The sequence below is a fragment of the Oryzias melastigma genome, linkage group LG5 (genome assembly GCF_002922805.2).
Source record: "Oryzias melastigma strain HK-1 linkage group LG5, ASM292280v2, whole genome shotgun sequence".
In the NCBI taxonomy this organism is placed as follows: Eukaryota; Metazoa; Chordata; class Actinopteri; order Beloniformes; family Adrianichthyidae; genus Oryzias; species Oryzias melastigma.
Window position 1 is genome coordinate 36,021,940 of NC_050516.1, and position 13,234 is coordinate 36,035,173.

General features: G+C 42.8%; 1 protein-coding gene across 2 annotated transcripts in view; it reads right to left on the reverse strand.

Annotated features, from left to right (window-relative positions):
* The window catches only part of stab1 (stabilin 1), a 71,588-nt gene extending 63,226 nt beyond the window's left edge, over window positions 1–8,362 (reverse strand). The window contains exons 1-4 of one of the 2 annotated variants that reach the window (XM_024269883.2): window positions 7,789–8,362; window positions 3,402–3,529; window positions 2,960–3,075; window positions 288–373 (exon numbers count right to left, since the gene is read on the reverse strand). In XM_024269883.2, the coding sequence (XP_024125651.1) occupies window positions 288–373; window positions 2,960–3,075; window positions 3,402–3,529; window positions 7,789–7,848 (390 nt within the window). In that variant the 5' untranslated portion in view covers window positions 7,849–8,362. Of the gene's footprint in view, window positions 1–287; window positions 374–2,959; window positions 3,076–3,401; window positions 3,533–7,788 lie in introns of both variants that reach the window. The other variant, XM_024269882.2, reaches the window with a different exon arrangement.
* Between the last annotated feature and the right edge of the window lie 4,872 nt (window positions 8,363–13,234).

Consider the following 13,234-nt stretch of genomic DNA (forward strand, 5'->3'; position numbering starts at 1 on the left):
AGTTCCTGGTCCTGCCTGAGCCAAATAAACACTTTAAATACTTACTCCGTGCCTGTGTTTATTGGGGTCCAAGTACAAATCCTTTCAGGGTCATCATCTATAACCTGCACCTGATCTGAGCTCTTCAGGTTCTGTTTCAAAATCTAACTGTCAGAAGACTCTTATTGTCTGAATAAATCAAATAATGCCCTGACCGTGATTCCATTCCTCTCAGCTCTTATTATTGAAAGTATTTTTCTCTGAGGGAGATGCAGATTCACGAGAGAGTGTAAAACAGTCAGACTGACATTGCAGATGCAGGTGCCGTTGCCCAGGTCTCCATCCATGCAAGCCCCGTTGAAGTTACAGATCTTCCCCGACCAGCTTGGACAAGCTGCAAACAGAAGGTTGTTTTGTGAGGAAACAGGGGTTCAACTGAGTCAATTCAATTTTGAGTTTACACATTAATACACATTTGTTTAGAAATACATTAATAATCTACTACATATTTTGAATATATTCTGATTAATCAGATCCAGTTCACATACTGTAAAATGTATCAGTGAAATAATGAGATTGTTAATAACACACAATGTTACATGGATTCTTAAAAATCTTCTTTTCCTTTGGGCTTTTCCCTTCAGGGGTCGCCACAGCGAATCAGTTCCCTCCATCTAAGCCTGTCTTCAGCATCCTCCACTCTAACACCAGCCACCTTCATGTCTTCATTCACTGCATCCATAAACCTCCTCTTTGGTCTTCCTCTAGACCTCTTTCCTGGCAGCTCTAGACTCAGCATCCTTCTACCAATATATTCACTGTCTCTCCTCTGAACATGTCCAAACCATCTCAGTCTGGCCTCTCTGACTTTATCTCCAAAACCTCTAACATGTGCTGTCCCTCTGATGTATTCATTCCTGATCCTATCCATCCTGGTCACTCCCAAAGAGAACCTCAGCATCTTCATCTCTGCTACCTCCAGCTCTGCTTCCTGTCTTTTCTTTAGTCCCACTGTTTCTAGTCCAAACAACATGGCTGGTCTCACCACAGTCTTGTACACCTTTCCTTTCATTTGTGCTGAAACTCTTCTGTCACACATCACACCTGACACTTTTCTCCACCCATTCCAACCTGCTTGCACTCTCCTCTTCACTTCTTTTCCACACTCTCCATTACTCTGTACTGTTGACCCTAAATACTTAAACTCCTCCACCTTCTTTATCTTTTCTCCCTGTAACCTCACTCTTCCACTCTGGTTCCTCTCATTCACACACATGTACTCTGTCTTACTGCGGCTAACCTTCATTCCTCTCCTTTCCAGGGCAAACCTCCACCTCTCTAACTCCACCTCCACCTGTTCCCTGCTCTCACTACAAATCACAATATCATCTGCAAACATCATAGTCCATGGTGATTCCTGTCTAACCTCATCCGTCAGTCTGTCCATCACCATTGCAAACAGGAAGGGGCTCAGAGCTGATCCCTGATGTAATCCCACCTCCACCTTGAACTCCTCTGTCACCCCTACAGCACACCTCACCACTGTCTTACAGCCCTCATACATGTCCTGCACTGCTCGGACATACTTCTCTGTCACTCCAGACTTCCTCATACAATACCATAGTTCCTCTCTGGGCACTCTGTCATAAGCTTTCTCCAGATCTACAAAGACACAGTGGAGCTCTCTCTGACCTTCTCTGTACTTCTCTATCAACATCCTCAAAGCAAATGTTGCATCTGTAGTGCTCTTTCTTGGCATGAAACCATACTGCTGCTCACAAATGTTCAGGAAAAGAAGCAAAAGAAGCACAAAAGTATTTTTTCTAGGAAAGTACATTAATAAAAAATGTAATTAAAGAGTTATGATTTTAAATGCAGAAATCTGGGAAAACAAATGATCCTTTTAGGTCAGGAGTGTCAAATTCAATCACACAAGAGGCCAAAATCCAGAACACACCTGAGGTCAAACAGGATAAATATTTATTGAACACTCTAAGACTACATTTTTAAAAATTTAAAAATGTTACTTTTTAACATAATTATGAACTAGATATATATCATTACCTGTGATAATTCTAGTGTGAATGCTGGAAGCTGAATTTGGCTCTGAAGATGCAGAAATTGATAGCGGAAAACGCTGAACCTGATAGCCAGCTAAAATATTAACTAAATGCCAAATCAGCCTAAGAAATAAAACGAAAAAAAAAAATTGTTAGCCAAAACAGCTAGTATGTTGCTGACAAAATAGGTAAACTTCAAAATACCCTGAAAACTGAAAAATGGCAAAATTAACTAAAACATCTAACATGCAAATATTAGCCTAACTCCAAACAGCCTAAAAAATCTTAGTAAATGCCAAAATAATCAAAAAGCTAACAGAATGACAATTTCTAAAACTTTAACACCGTAAACTTTTAACATAATTATGACTAATAAAAAGGCAGGAATATTATTCCAGAATAAATCAACTTAAACCTTAAATAACTCTCAATAGTTTACTCTCCAAAGGAATATAATTTGTCAAAATTATAAGTTAGAAATGAGAGCAAGATAACATCGGGTCATAATAACAATAAAAGGAAATGATCTGGAGGGCCGGATAGAATTACCTGGAGGGCCGGATCCGGCCCCCGGGCCTTGACTTTGACACATATTTTTGGTGTTTTGAAAAAAGTCAGTGCAGTTATAGGACAAAATACTTGTTTGTGTTGATGATTTTCTGCTTTAGTCTTAACAGAAACTAACAGAAATACCATAAGGAATTATTTTATCGTGTTTTAATATTGACGACATCCATATTATTAATCAGTTCAGTCAGTTATAATTGTGATTCTTAGATTATTGACACAATTTAGAGATAAAGTCCATGCACCGTGCAGCCCAGCTCTGCTCCCAGACTGCTTGCAGGACGAGAGAACAGACTCAAAGTCAAAGACTGGCTGCATCGTGTCCTATAGCTGTTGAACAGTGAAGAACTCACGGAGGCACAGTGGGCCCCAGAAGCCCGGGCAGCACTGGGGCTGTAAGATCGTCTTGGCACAGATGTGCTGACACCCCTGCAGCTCCATGTGGGCGTTTCCAATCTGGACCTCGTAACTGCAGTGATGGACGAGAGACGGCTTCAGTTTGACCACATGCATGTAACGTTCTCACAGAGCAGTTCATCCAAATCAAATCTCTCTTCATCTAAAAGGCAAAATGAGTTCATTAGATCTATGAATCAAATCTCAAGCAAAAATGTTTGCATTTATATGAACTAACTTGCATACAGATTAAGACAAAGTTCCTCTTTTGTGTAGTGAAACCACCATCTAAAAACTGCTGTTCACACTGAAAACGTCAGATCGATTCTGTGTTTTGGCAGTTCTGGGCAGGTTGACGTGACAGATGTGATGCTGCAGCCCTGCGAGGTGTGCTCCAACCTGCAGTTGGCGGTGCCAGCGTGTGAAAAGCCACGAGGACAGCGAGCCGTGAGGGCAGCAGCGCAGGAGGTGCAGTCGGTTTTCTTCTCCAGCCTCTGTTGGACATCACAGCGGCCTGGGGGGAAAACCTGCTGGAGCAAACAACAGGAAACAAAAGTTTGACCCAGAATGAAACCCTGGTTTTGTAGAAGTCAGAGATCAAAACTAAACACTTAAAGTTAAAAATATTTGATTCTTTTATAAGAAACCAGTATTCTTATCCTGGTTCTACATCAGTTCCAACAGTGCATTGCTCAGCGGTTCTGGTTCCGGTGCGCTGATGTTTTTATTTGCCCTTGCACTGCAATCCAACCTCATGTACATGATTGCAGGACATTTGTGAAGCTACACTTATCAGTTCATGTGGATCGTGAACTGATTTTTGAGGCATACGCAGTGGAGATACTCTCCCTTGGAGGCGTAAGAGAAGATCTCAGATTTGAAAACAGGATGCTGGTGTGATGTGGAAAACCCACCAGTGTCGTGCCTGAGCTCCACTCAGCCCCTCCTTTCCCTGCCTTGCTGAGCTGCCCTGATTGCTCATCTGCCTCACCTGTTCTTATACCTTGCCTCTCCAGCCTTCCCCTGTCAGATTCTACACTACCTCAAAGACCAATGGCTCAGATCTGACATTCAGCTCTGAGATACCTGCTCTGCCTTCAGGTCTGCCTGCTCCGCCTTCAGGTCTGCCTGCTCTGCCTTCAGGTTTCAGCCGCAGTCTCACCTCACCCCTGGACGATAAGACTCCTCTACAACAAAACTCTTAAACTTGCCCTCTGTTTTGGCACTTTTACTCGGTGTCCTCGTACAAACTGCCCTACAACAAGAGTCACAGTAAACCTGCTCTCCCCATGATCCTGCATGGAAACGGCCAGACTGTCAGAAACAAACCAAATAGTCTTTCCTTCCAGCAGGACACGAGGAGCTGCTGTGTTTTTGCCTTTACAAAATCATGACAGGACCCCTCCATTCCTACTGCCGTAAAAGTTTACCATCTACAGGCTGGACAGAAAGGAGGACTCAGTCAAATCTTCAGGAGGGGGAGTATGCGTTATGGTTGACAACAGGGCCATGCCAACCATTTTAAGATTTCCAAAGTAAGTTCCCTTCAGCGTCCTGTCTAAACAGCTGGTAGCACTCGCATGTGATGTTTTGAAGTTCCTTGAACCAATCAAAAAGAGACATCTGCAGTTCCCTCCCTGACTCAATGGACCCCTTGCAGTTTGTAACCAGAGCAAACCCAGCGAACGTCTCAACGGGGGCCCCATGTGGTTTACCTTTGTGCTGAGTTGGTCGGGCCCCAGGTGGGTTTGTCCGCAGGTTCCATGGTGGTCCCATCTGTGTTTGCTCGCACTGGCTTTGGTGGGGACTCAGTAGTCTGGCTCGCTGGGCAGCAGAGCTCGCTAACACACTGTCCACCGAGCGGCTGGTTAGTGAACGGACCCAGACCACTGAGTCCCCACCTAAATCCATGTAGGCAAACACAGATGGGACCACCATGGAACAAACCCACCTAAGGCCCACCAATTCAGCCCAAAGGTGCTGGGACCCTCATTGAAATGTTCGCTGGGTAAAGGTCTACAGACAATCCCATCAACCCTGGAAGTCCACACCTCACTTAGCCATCTGGAGAGGGAGAGAGAGCACACATGTGAGAATGCTCTTAATTAACTGCAACTCAGCGTTCAACACCATAACTCCTTCTGAACTTGTCTCTAAACTGGCCGCCCTGGGTTCAGAGAAGTCCGTCTGCGATTGGATATGGACCTTCTTCACCAACAGACCTCAAGCCGTGAGAATGGGCAGTCACCTCTCTTCCACAAATATCCTGAGGATTGTCCCCAGTCCACTCCTGTTCACAAGCCACTCCTGAGGATGCCACCATCCTAGACCTCATCACCAACCATGATCAGAGTGCCCTCAGAGATGCAGTGACATCACTGACCAGCTGGTGTTAAGAAAGTAACCTCTCTGGTAATGTCAGCCAAACTAAGGAGATGATTGTGGACTTCAGGAGACAGCACACCAACCAGCATCCACACATCAACAACCCTGAGGTGGAGGAGGTCAGCAGCTTAGAATTCCTCTGTGTACACGTCACTGATGATTGTCCTGGACTCTACACACAGACACCATGGTTAAAAAAGAAAACATCAAGGATTGTATTACCAGTGAGGACATCACTGGTAGTAGACCTTCCATCCAGGACATTTACACAGCAGGAGTCACAAAGGGTCACATTAACAGGTTTTTTCTGAAGAAAATACAGGAGTTTGCTACACAACCAAATACTTGGGAGAGAGTTACTACCCCCAAACCATCAGACTACCCAGACTCCTGACAGGATCATGCAATGAAATGCCCCAAACTCATTTTTGTATTTAATTGTATCTGCAGCGTATACCGTACCCTTTCCTGTCCTTTCTGGCTGTACCTGTGCCGTTACATGTTGAAATTTCCCCATTGTGGGACTAATAAAAGTTTTCTTAATCTTATGCTATTCTCTTATTTTTTTACAACTCTGATTTTTTTTTTTTTTTTGCAAGATGCCACTATTGCATGTTACTGTCACAGACGAGCAGACAGCTGGTTCCACATGCAGCAAGTTTATTAGTTCGGACGGGATTGAAGCTCAGGTAAAAGTCCTCAAAGAGCTTTACAGTCATGGTGCAGTTCACCCGCACACACTGATGCCACTGCTGGAGACTGGCACCAACCTATAACCAGGAGTAACATATGAATGAGTTAATGGGTAAATGAATTCATAAATGAATGGATGGATGAGCAGAGATGTCACTTGTGTCTCCAACAACAGTCCTATGGAGCTGAAATACCGTCACCATAACCAATGTCAGTCGTGTCATGTCAGCCAATGGGCTGGAGGCTCCACCCCCACATGAAGCTACACTCTCTGGATTGAAAAACGGTAAATGTGGACAGAAACCTAAGAAATGTAAAAACTCTCCAAAAGAAAAATGAATAAAATAAAACAGCAGCTGTTAAAACTTTAAACATTTGAGGTTTATTTTTTAATGGAAGTTTTCTGTATTTCTTCAGTTTTGAAATATATAATTATTCAACTTTTTTTAAGTTTTTTTTTTTAAGTTTAATTTTACATTGTATACATTTGAGTTTGAAGCATTATTTTTTTGTTTATAATGTCTGTTATTCAGTTTTATGATCTGGTTTTTCCATTTAGCTGATCTTGATTTGTATCAAAATCAGGACTGGGCCCATTTACCTGGCTTTTCTAAGCCCCGCCTCCACTGCCTTTTGGAAGCTTATGGACGTCTTAACAACAGAGTCGATGTTGATCTTTATGCACAGGATGAAGAATTGACCTCCTCACAGATCTAGACTCTTCTACCCAAACTGTTGTACACAAAACCTTCTGCTGCGCGTCAGGAGATTCATTTTTAGTGGATGTTTTGTTTTAAACACTGACTCCATAGATCTCCTTATTTGCATTCAGCTTTATTTAAAAGTAATGGAATGTGAATATGTGCAGAAGTGAGACAGATCTCTGAGTGTGGAAAACCTTCATGAAAAAGATCATAGAAACCAAATGTTGGGTTTATTTTTGGGAGCTCAGATTCACCAGACACTTATTTAGAAGTTTAGTTTTCTAAAGTATGCAGAGAGCTGATCCGCCTAGATCCAGATAAATCAGAGATGTTACTTCTTCTGGATTCTTATACAAAACACCAGAACAGATAAAAATGTAATAGATTTGAAGTTGCTCAAAGTGTTTCAAAATCCATGGCCACATTCAAAATCAAGTCATTTGCAAAAAGGATTTTCAAAATGAAAAGCTGAACTGCAGGATGAATTGTCAAATGTAAAATATACTAACAGGCTCACCTGTCCAACTGCTCGTTTCTAATCAGCCAATCACATGACAGCAATGGTGTGGTTGGTGTCGTGGTGTGGGATCTTTTCTGAAAGCTCGAGCATTAATCTTTCCATTTTTTAACTCTTTTGTGTGACTTTATTTAGGGAAAACGCAGGATTGAATTGAATTATTATCACATTGAATTCTAAATAGCAAAATGGATTTTTAAATGTCATGATCACATTCCAAAATGCGCTCAATTTACAAGACTTTAAATCAATAAGTTGCTGGAACCACAAACATACATACTACTACTATAGTACTCACTCTACGAGCCCAACGTTATGTAACTGTACTTAGGATAACTGAACCACTTATATTAAAGATGCTTCTCTTATATTTATTTTTGAATTGCTAATTATGAAGACACTCCAACAGAAACACATGGAAACTTAAGTACCTCCCAGACTGAAGCTCCTTTCTCCCTCAGTGAGAACATTCTGGCGTTTGTCGTACCTGTTCTTGCTGTGATGCTCGCAGACAGAGTCCCAGCAGCAGCAGGAGAAGGTGCAGCATGGCTAAAGGTTTCACATCCAGGAGGACGAGCCTCACTGCTCTCCAATCAAAAAGCAACCAAAGCTTTAGAAAGAGTTCAGCAAACGTCTGTCTTTATGCCAAGGCTGAACCTCAGCTGCAGTCTTCACAACTGCAGAAAGAACACAGATAACAACATCCTCGGCACAGGAAAAGAACAGTTAGACCACAACAGGGCTGGGATCCAGTAGCTGAAAGTGTGAAAAAGCTGAAAGCAACTTTTAGTTAAAAAAAAAGAATCACAACAAACAAGAGGGCGGATCCAAAAAGTTATCAGGCTGATCAGAAATATTCTTGGCTTGTGTTGAGTTGACGCTGTGTGAAAATGAGCAGAGACGAGAAGATCACAAACAGTGACGGCAGTCACTGAAGCCGGAACGACGTCCTCTCCTGTCTGAACCAGCCGAGGAAAAAGGACGGCAGAAAGTGGCTGGGTGGGAAACTTCCAGCGGAGGTCACATCCTCCTACTGCTTCCCCCTGAAATACCAGGAGAGGGTCAGACCCACCGCCGCAGCCGCAGCCGCAGCCGCAGCTGCTCTGCCCTCTGTAGTCCACCTGCACATCACTGCAGGCGCAAAACGAGCTTCAAACTATCATTCAGCTTCATTTTATTCTCTGTACATGTCAATGAAGATCATTGATTTCCTTCCTAATTCTGTTACAGGAGTGTCAAACTCAGTCACACAGGGGCCAAAATCCAGAACACACCTGAGGTCGCAGGTCGAACAAGATAAACATTTATTGAACACTGTAAAACTATATTTAAAAAACCGTATAGCTAATATTTCAGATACATGCTAGCTGTTTTGGCTAACCGAAGTTTTTCTTTTTAGTTTGCTAGGCTAACTTGGCATTTAGCTAATATTTTAGCTGGCTATTAGCTTCAGCATTTTCAGTCATTAGTTTCAGTGTTTTTAGCTATCAACTTCAGTGTGTTTAGCTATCAATTTAAGTGTTTCCGCTCTCAGCTTTAGCGTTTTCAGCTATTAGCTTCAGTGTTTTAGATATCAAAGCATTACAGCATTCACACTAGCATTATCACAGGTAATACTATATATCTAGTTCATTTTAAGAAGTTTTGGTTTTAAAGATTTAGAAAATGTAAGTTTTAGAGTGTTTAATAAATGTTTATCCTGTTCGTCCCGTTACCTCAGGTGTGTTTTGATTTTGACACCCCTGATCTATGGTGTTCCAAAACTCTACAGCTGTAATGTAATTTCGGCCTCTGGGTGGCGCTATTAGCACTTTTCTTTGCCTGCACCTTTGGGTGAAACAACCACTAGTCAGTCGGTCCTGGGCTTTTTTGTGTTAGAAATCTCCAAGAGTCTTCACGGTCCCGAAGCGTTTAGCGCCGTATTTAAGCTAGCCAAGATGGAGTATCAACGTTCAACGGATCGGAGGCATTTTAAACAAATATGGGAGGAGTATTATTATTTTAAAACATTTCTTCTAAGGTTGTTTGTCTTATTTGTCAGCAGTGGCTGAACTGAAAGAATACAATTTATGCCACTACTACAAGACTAAATATTCTTTATTTTCTTCTTTTATTTTAAGACATACAAAATAATTGAGTATTTGTCCCGCCGACCGGGATCCTATTTAGAGTTTGACCTTTTCAATTCAATTCAATTCAATTCAGTTTTATTTATATAGCCCAAAATCACAAAGAGATTTGCCTCATTGGGCTTCAAAATACAAACAATTGTTAAAAACTAAACAGACTACATAAACTGGTTATCCCTGCCCTTAGACCCTCCCTCCCGGTAAGGAAAAACTCCTAAAAAACCTGAGTCAGGAAAAAAGAAGAAACCTTAGGGATTCCCACATGAAGGAGAGATCCTATCCCAGGACGGACAGGAGATACCAGAACAGTTAAAGAAAAATTAGCTTCTACAACTATGTATCTTTTGAGTGAAAAGGTTTGGGCTCCCCTGATCTAGATCATGCTCTGCAGATTTCACCGGTCGCCGGTTACGTATGGAACGGATCTCGGCCATAAACGAGGGAAATTGCAGATCTACTGTAAATGGAGCTGGCCTCTGCGGGCGTCGGGTTGTGCGATGATGCCTCCCGTAAACTGTCCAGGACTTTGGTGCGCACACTCCTGGGTTAGTTTACAAGTGACACCTGTTCAGGTAAGCTTTCATCAAGATGATCTGGGAGAAGGCGGAGCTTCATGAGCCGGTCAGCGGAGACAAAACACTCAAAACTTTCCTGTTTGGCTTTGATGCAGCACGCTCTGGGCACACATTTAGGTAAAATTCTGGTGAGGCGGTGCAACATGAACAACACAATCAGCATGATCAACAACCAGCATGACTTTCTTCATAGAAAGCCGTCAGAAAACCTTCAGTGGGAGCAGAATCTGGGGGGAAATCCTGCTGGATGGACTTCCTCTGGTCTCTGTGGCCTTCAGATTTCCCCGTCAGCTGACAGTTATCATCTTCTCAGAATGAGAAAGGACAGAAAGACGAGGTTCTTTCCTGTTTTCCCTGGATGAGCAGACGCAGCAGAGAGCGGCTGCAGCAGAGGCCAAAGGTCGGCTGTGCGCAGGCAGAACAATGGCAGGAAACGTGCAGAAAGCAGCGCGTCTGCAGGAGATTGTGTTCTGACAAACATTCCTGCACATTCAGGGTTTTCACAGCCACGGTTCCTGTCACACGGCTCGGGCAGCTGTGGACGTTCTTCCACTTTGAAATCAGCGAGAGCATCAAAGCGGTTCAAAGAAGAAACTCAGTGGCAGCACTTTGATTTCTTTAGGAATAAAGACGAGACAGGAGAGTCAAACTGAATCCCAGAGGAGGCCAAAATCCAAAACACACCTGAGGTCGCTGGACGAACTGGATAAACATTTATCTAACACTCTGAAACGACATTTTTAAAACTTTAAAAACGTAACTTTTTAAAATAATTATGAACTCGATATTTATCATTACCTGTGATAATGCTAGTGTGAATGCTGGAAGCTGAATTTGGCTGCTGAAGATGCTGAAAAATGTAGCTAAAGCTAACAGCTGAAAACACTGAAGCTAATAGGTAGCTAAGATATTAGCTAAATGCAAAATTAGACTATAAACGAGAAAAAAAACTTAGGTTAGACAAAACAGCGACCATGTAACTGAAAAAGTAGTTAAATTTCAAAATAGCCTGAAAAACATGAAAAAGCGTAAATTAGCCAAAGTAGTTAGCGTGTAAATATTAGGTAAACACCAAAATAACCTAAAAAAATCTTAGTAAATGCTAAAAATAGTCCAAAAAGCTAAGAGAATGTCAACTTTTAAAACTTTAAAACTGTGACTTTTTAACATAATTATGAATAATAAAAATGCAGGAATATTATTATAGAATAAATCAACTTAAACCGTAAATAACTTTCAGTATTTTACTCTCCATAAAATATATTTTGTCAAATAACAATAAAATAAAATGATCTGGAGGGCCGGATCTGGCCCCCGGGCCTTGACTTTGACATGGGTGCTTTAGAGCATTGTTTGTGTATTCAGAAAGTTCTTTTGGAAATCCATAAACGCAGAAGTTTTTCCTCTGAAATCTGGTGAAACCAAATCCTGCAGGTAATTCTGTCTGAAACAGGAGCTTCTTAAAGTCTTAAAGAGACTCAGAGAGAGATGAGCTGATCCGACATCATGAATAAAAATGACATTTCCATCATAGAAATGATATTTTATCTGTCAGGAGAATGAATGAACCTCTATATCCCCCAAGTAAACAACCTCCAAATTTCTTTTTACATCTCTCTAACTGTCCTCACTGCAGTCGATTTATTTCATCAAATGACTCGAACCTCATGTGTCAAAGTCAAGGCCCAGGGGCCGGATCCGGCCCTCCAGATCGTTTTATTTATAATAATAATAATAATAATAATAGTAATCAATTTTATTTGAAGCGCCTCATGACACTCAAGGGGACTGTACATAACAATAAAACAGAATAAACATAAAAGCAAAGGACAATAAAATAAAATAAAATAAACAAGACATCAAAGAATAGACAGAAAATCAAAGTGAGAAAACAGATTTAAACAGGTGAGTTTTTAGACGGGATTGAACGTTGGTAGGGAGCCGATATTGCGGAGTTCAGGTGGGAGAGAGTTCCAGAGTTTGGGAGCCGACCGGCTGAAGGTTCGACTCCCCATGGTGACTGGACGAGTGGGGGGGTACAGAGAGCTGGAGAGAAGGAGAGGGGAGTAAATTTGGAGGTCAGAGAGGTAAGGAGGTGCCAGGTGACACTAAACCCTCAGGGTGAAGGTCTGTCTGACACTCAGCATTATGGGGCTGGATTGGGGGTTAAACCACCAAATGCGACTGTGTCTGCAGCTCACCTCTCCCCCAAGGGGAGGAGTCAAATGAATGTGTGACGGAGTGATCAGACCAGGTCTCCTCTATAGTTGAACTCATCTTTAGGTTTCTGTGTTTCGTCGGGGTCTTTGTTTCCTAAATAAACTGTTTATTATTCCAGCCTCTGTTCTCAGTCTCGTCTGCAGATTCTCCCGAGCCGGGCTTTGGACCGACAGTTTCCCTCTCAGTGGGTTCTGGAACCAGCAGGCTCCTTTTGCTGATCAGACTCTTCCTGTTACAGTATCTCGGCCCCCCCGCCTGTTCGGGTGTCCCGAGAAAGGAAGTCAGTCCAACATGACGATGAGCAGCAGCAGGAAACAGGAAGTGGAATGAGCGGAACGCCGCTGAACAACCGGCCACTAAACCCTGACGGCGCAGAAGCATTTGGAGCTGACACAGCAGCTGTCAGTGACCGGCGATGCCTGCAAGTCAGAAGACTTCAAGATCTTTTCCTGTAGAATGACCGAGTTCAGCTTCACACTGAAGAGGCTGAAACATGTCAGTATGTAACAGAAAAATGTAAAAACTAAATCCGTTTATGGAAATGGAGCAGCTGGAAGCAGCGAGTCTCCTGACAGAGGAGGTCTTCAGACGTTCATCTCCACTCGATCTGTATCAGCTTCTGTTTTTGGGTCCACCCCGTCCCTGGAGCCCCCGCTGAAGCCTCCCAACGCTGCGTTTCAGCCGCTGCAGCTTCCGTCCGCTTCACACCGATACGTCTCATTAGCAGGACCGTTTTCCTCCAGCATTTTTATGTCTGGGTGTTGGCCCACTTCCGAAAATGTTTGCAGTTACACAAGAAAACGTTCTCGGAGGAGAAAACGGACGTCGGGATTCCTGAAGTCCTCAGTCGGGATAAAGACGAAGATGGAGGAAACCGAGGATTCAATCTTTGAGGAATTTCACCTTTGAGGCGGCCCGGTGGTGTAGTGGTTTGTTCTCTCATCTCACAGTAAAAGGCTCTGGTTCGAATCCCAGCTGGGTCCCTTCGGTGTTCCCGCCTCGACACATG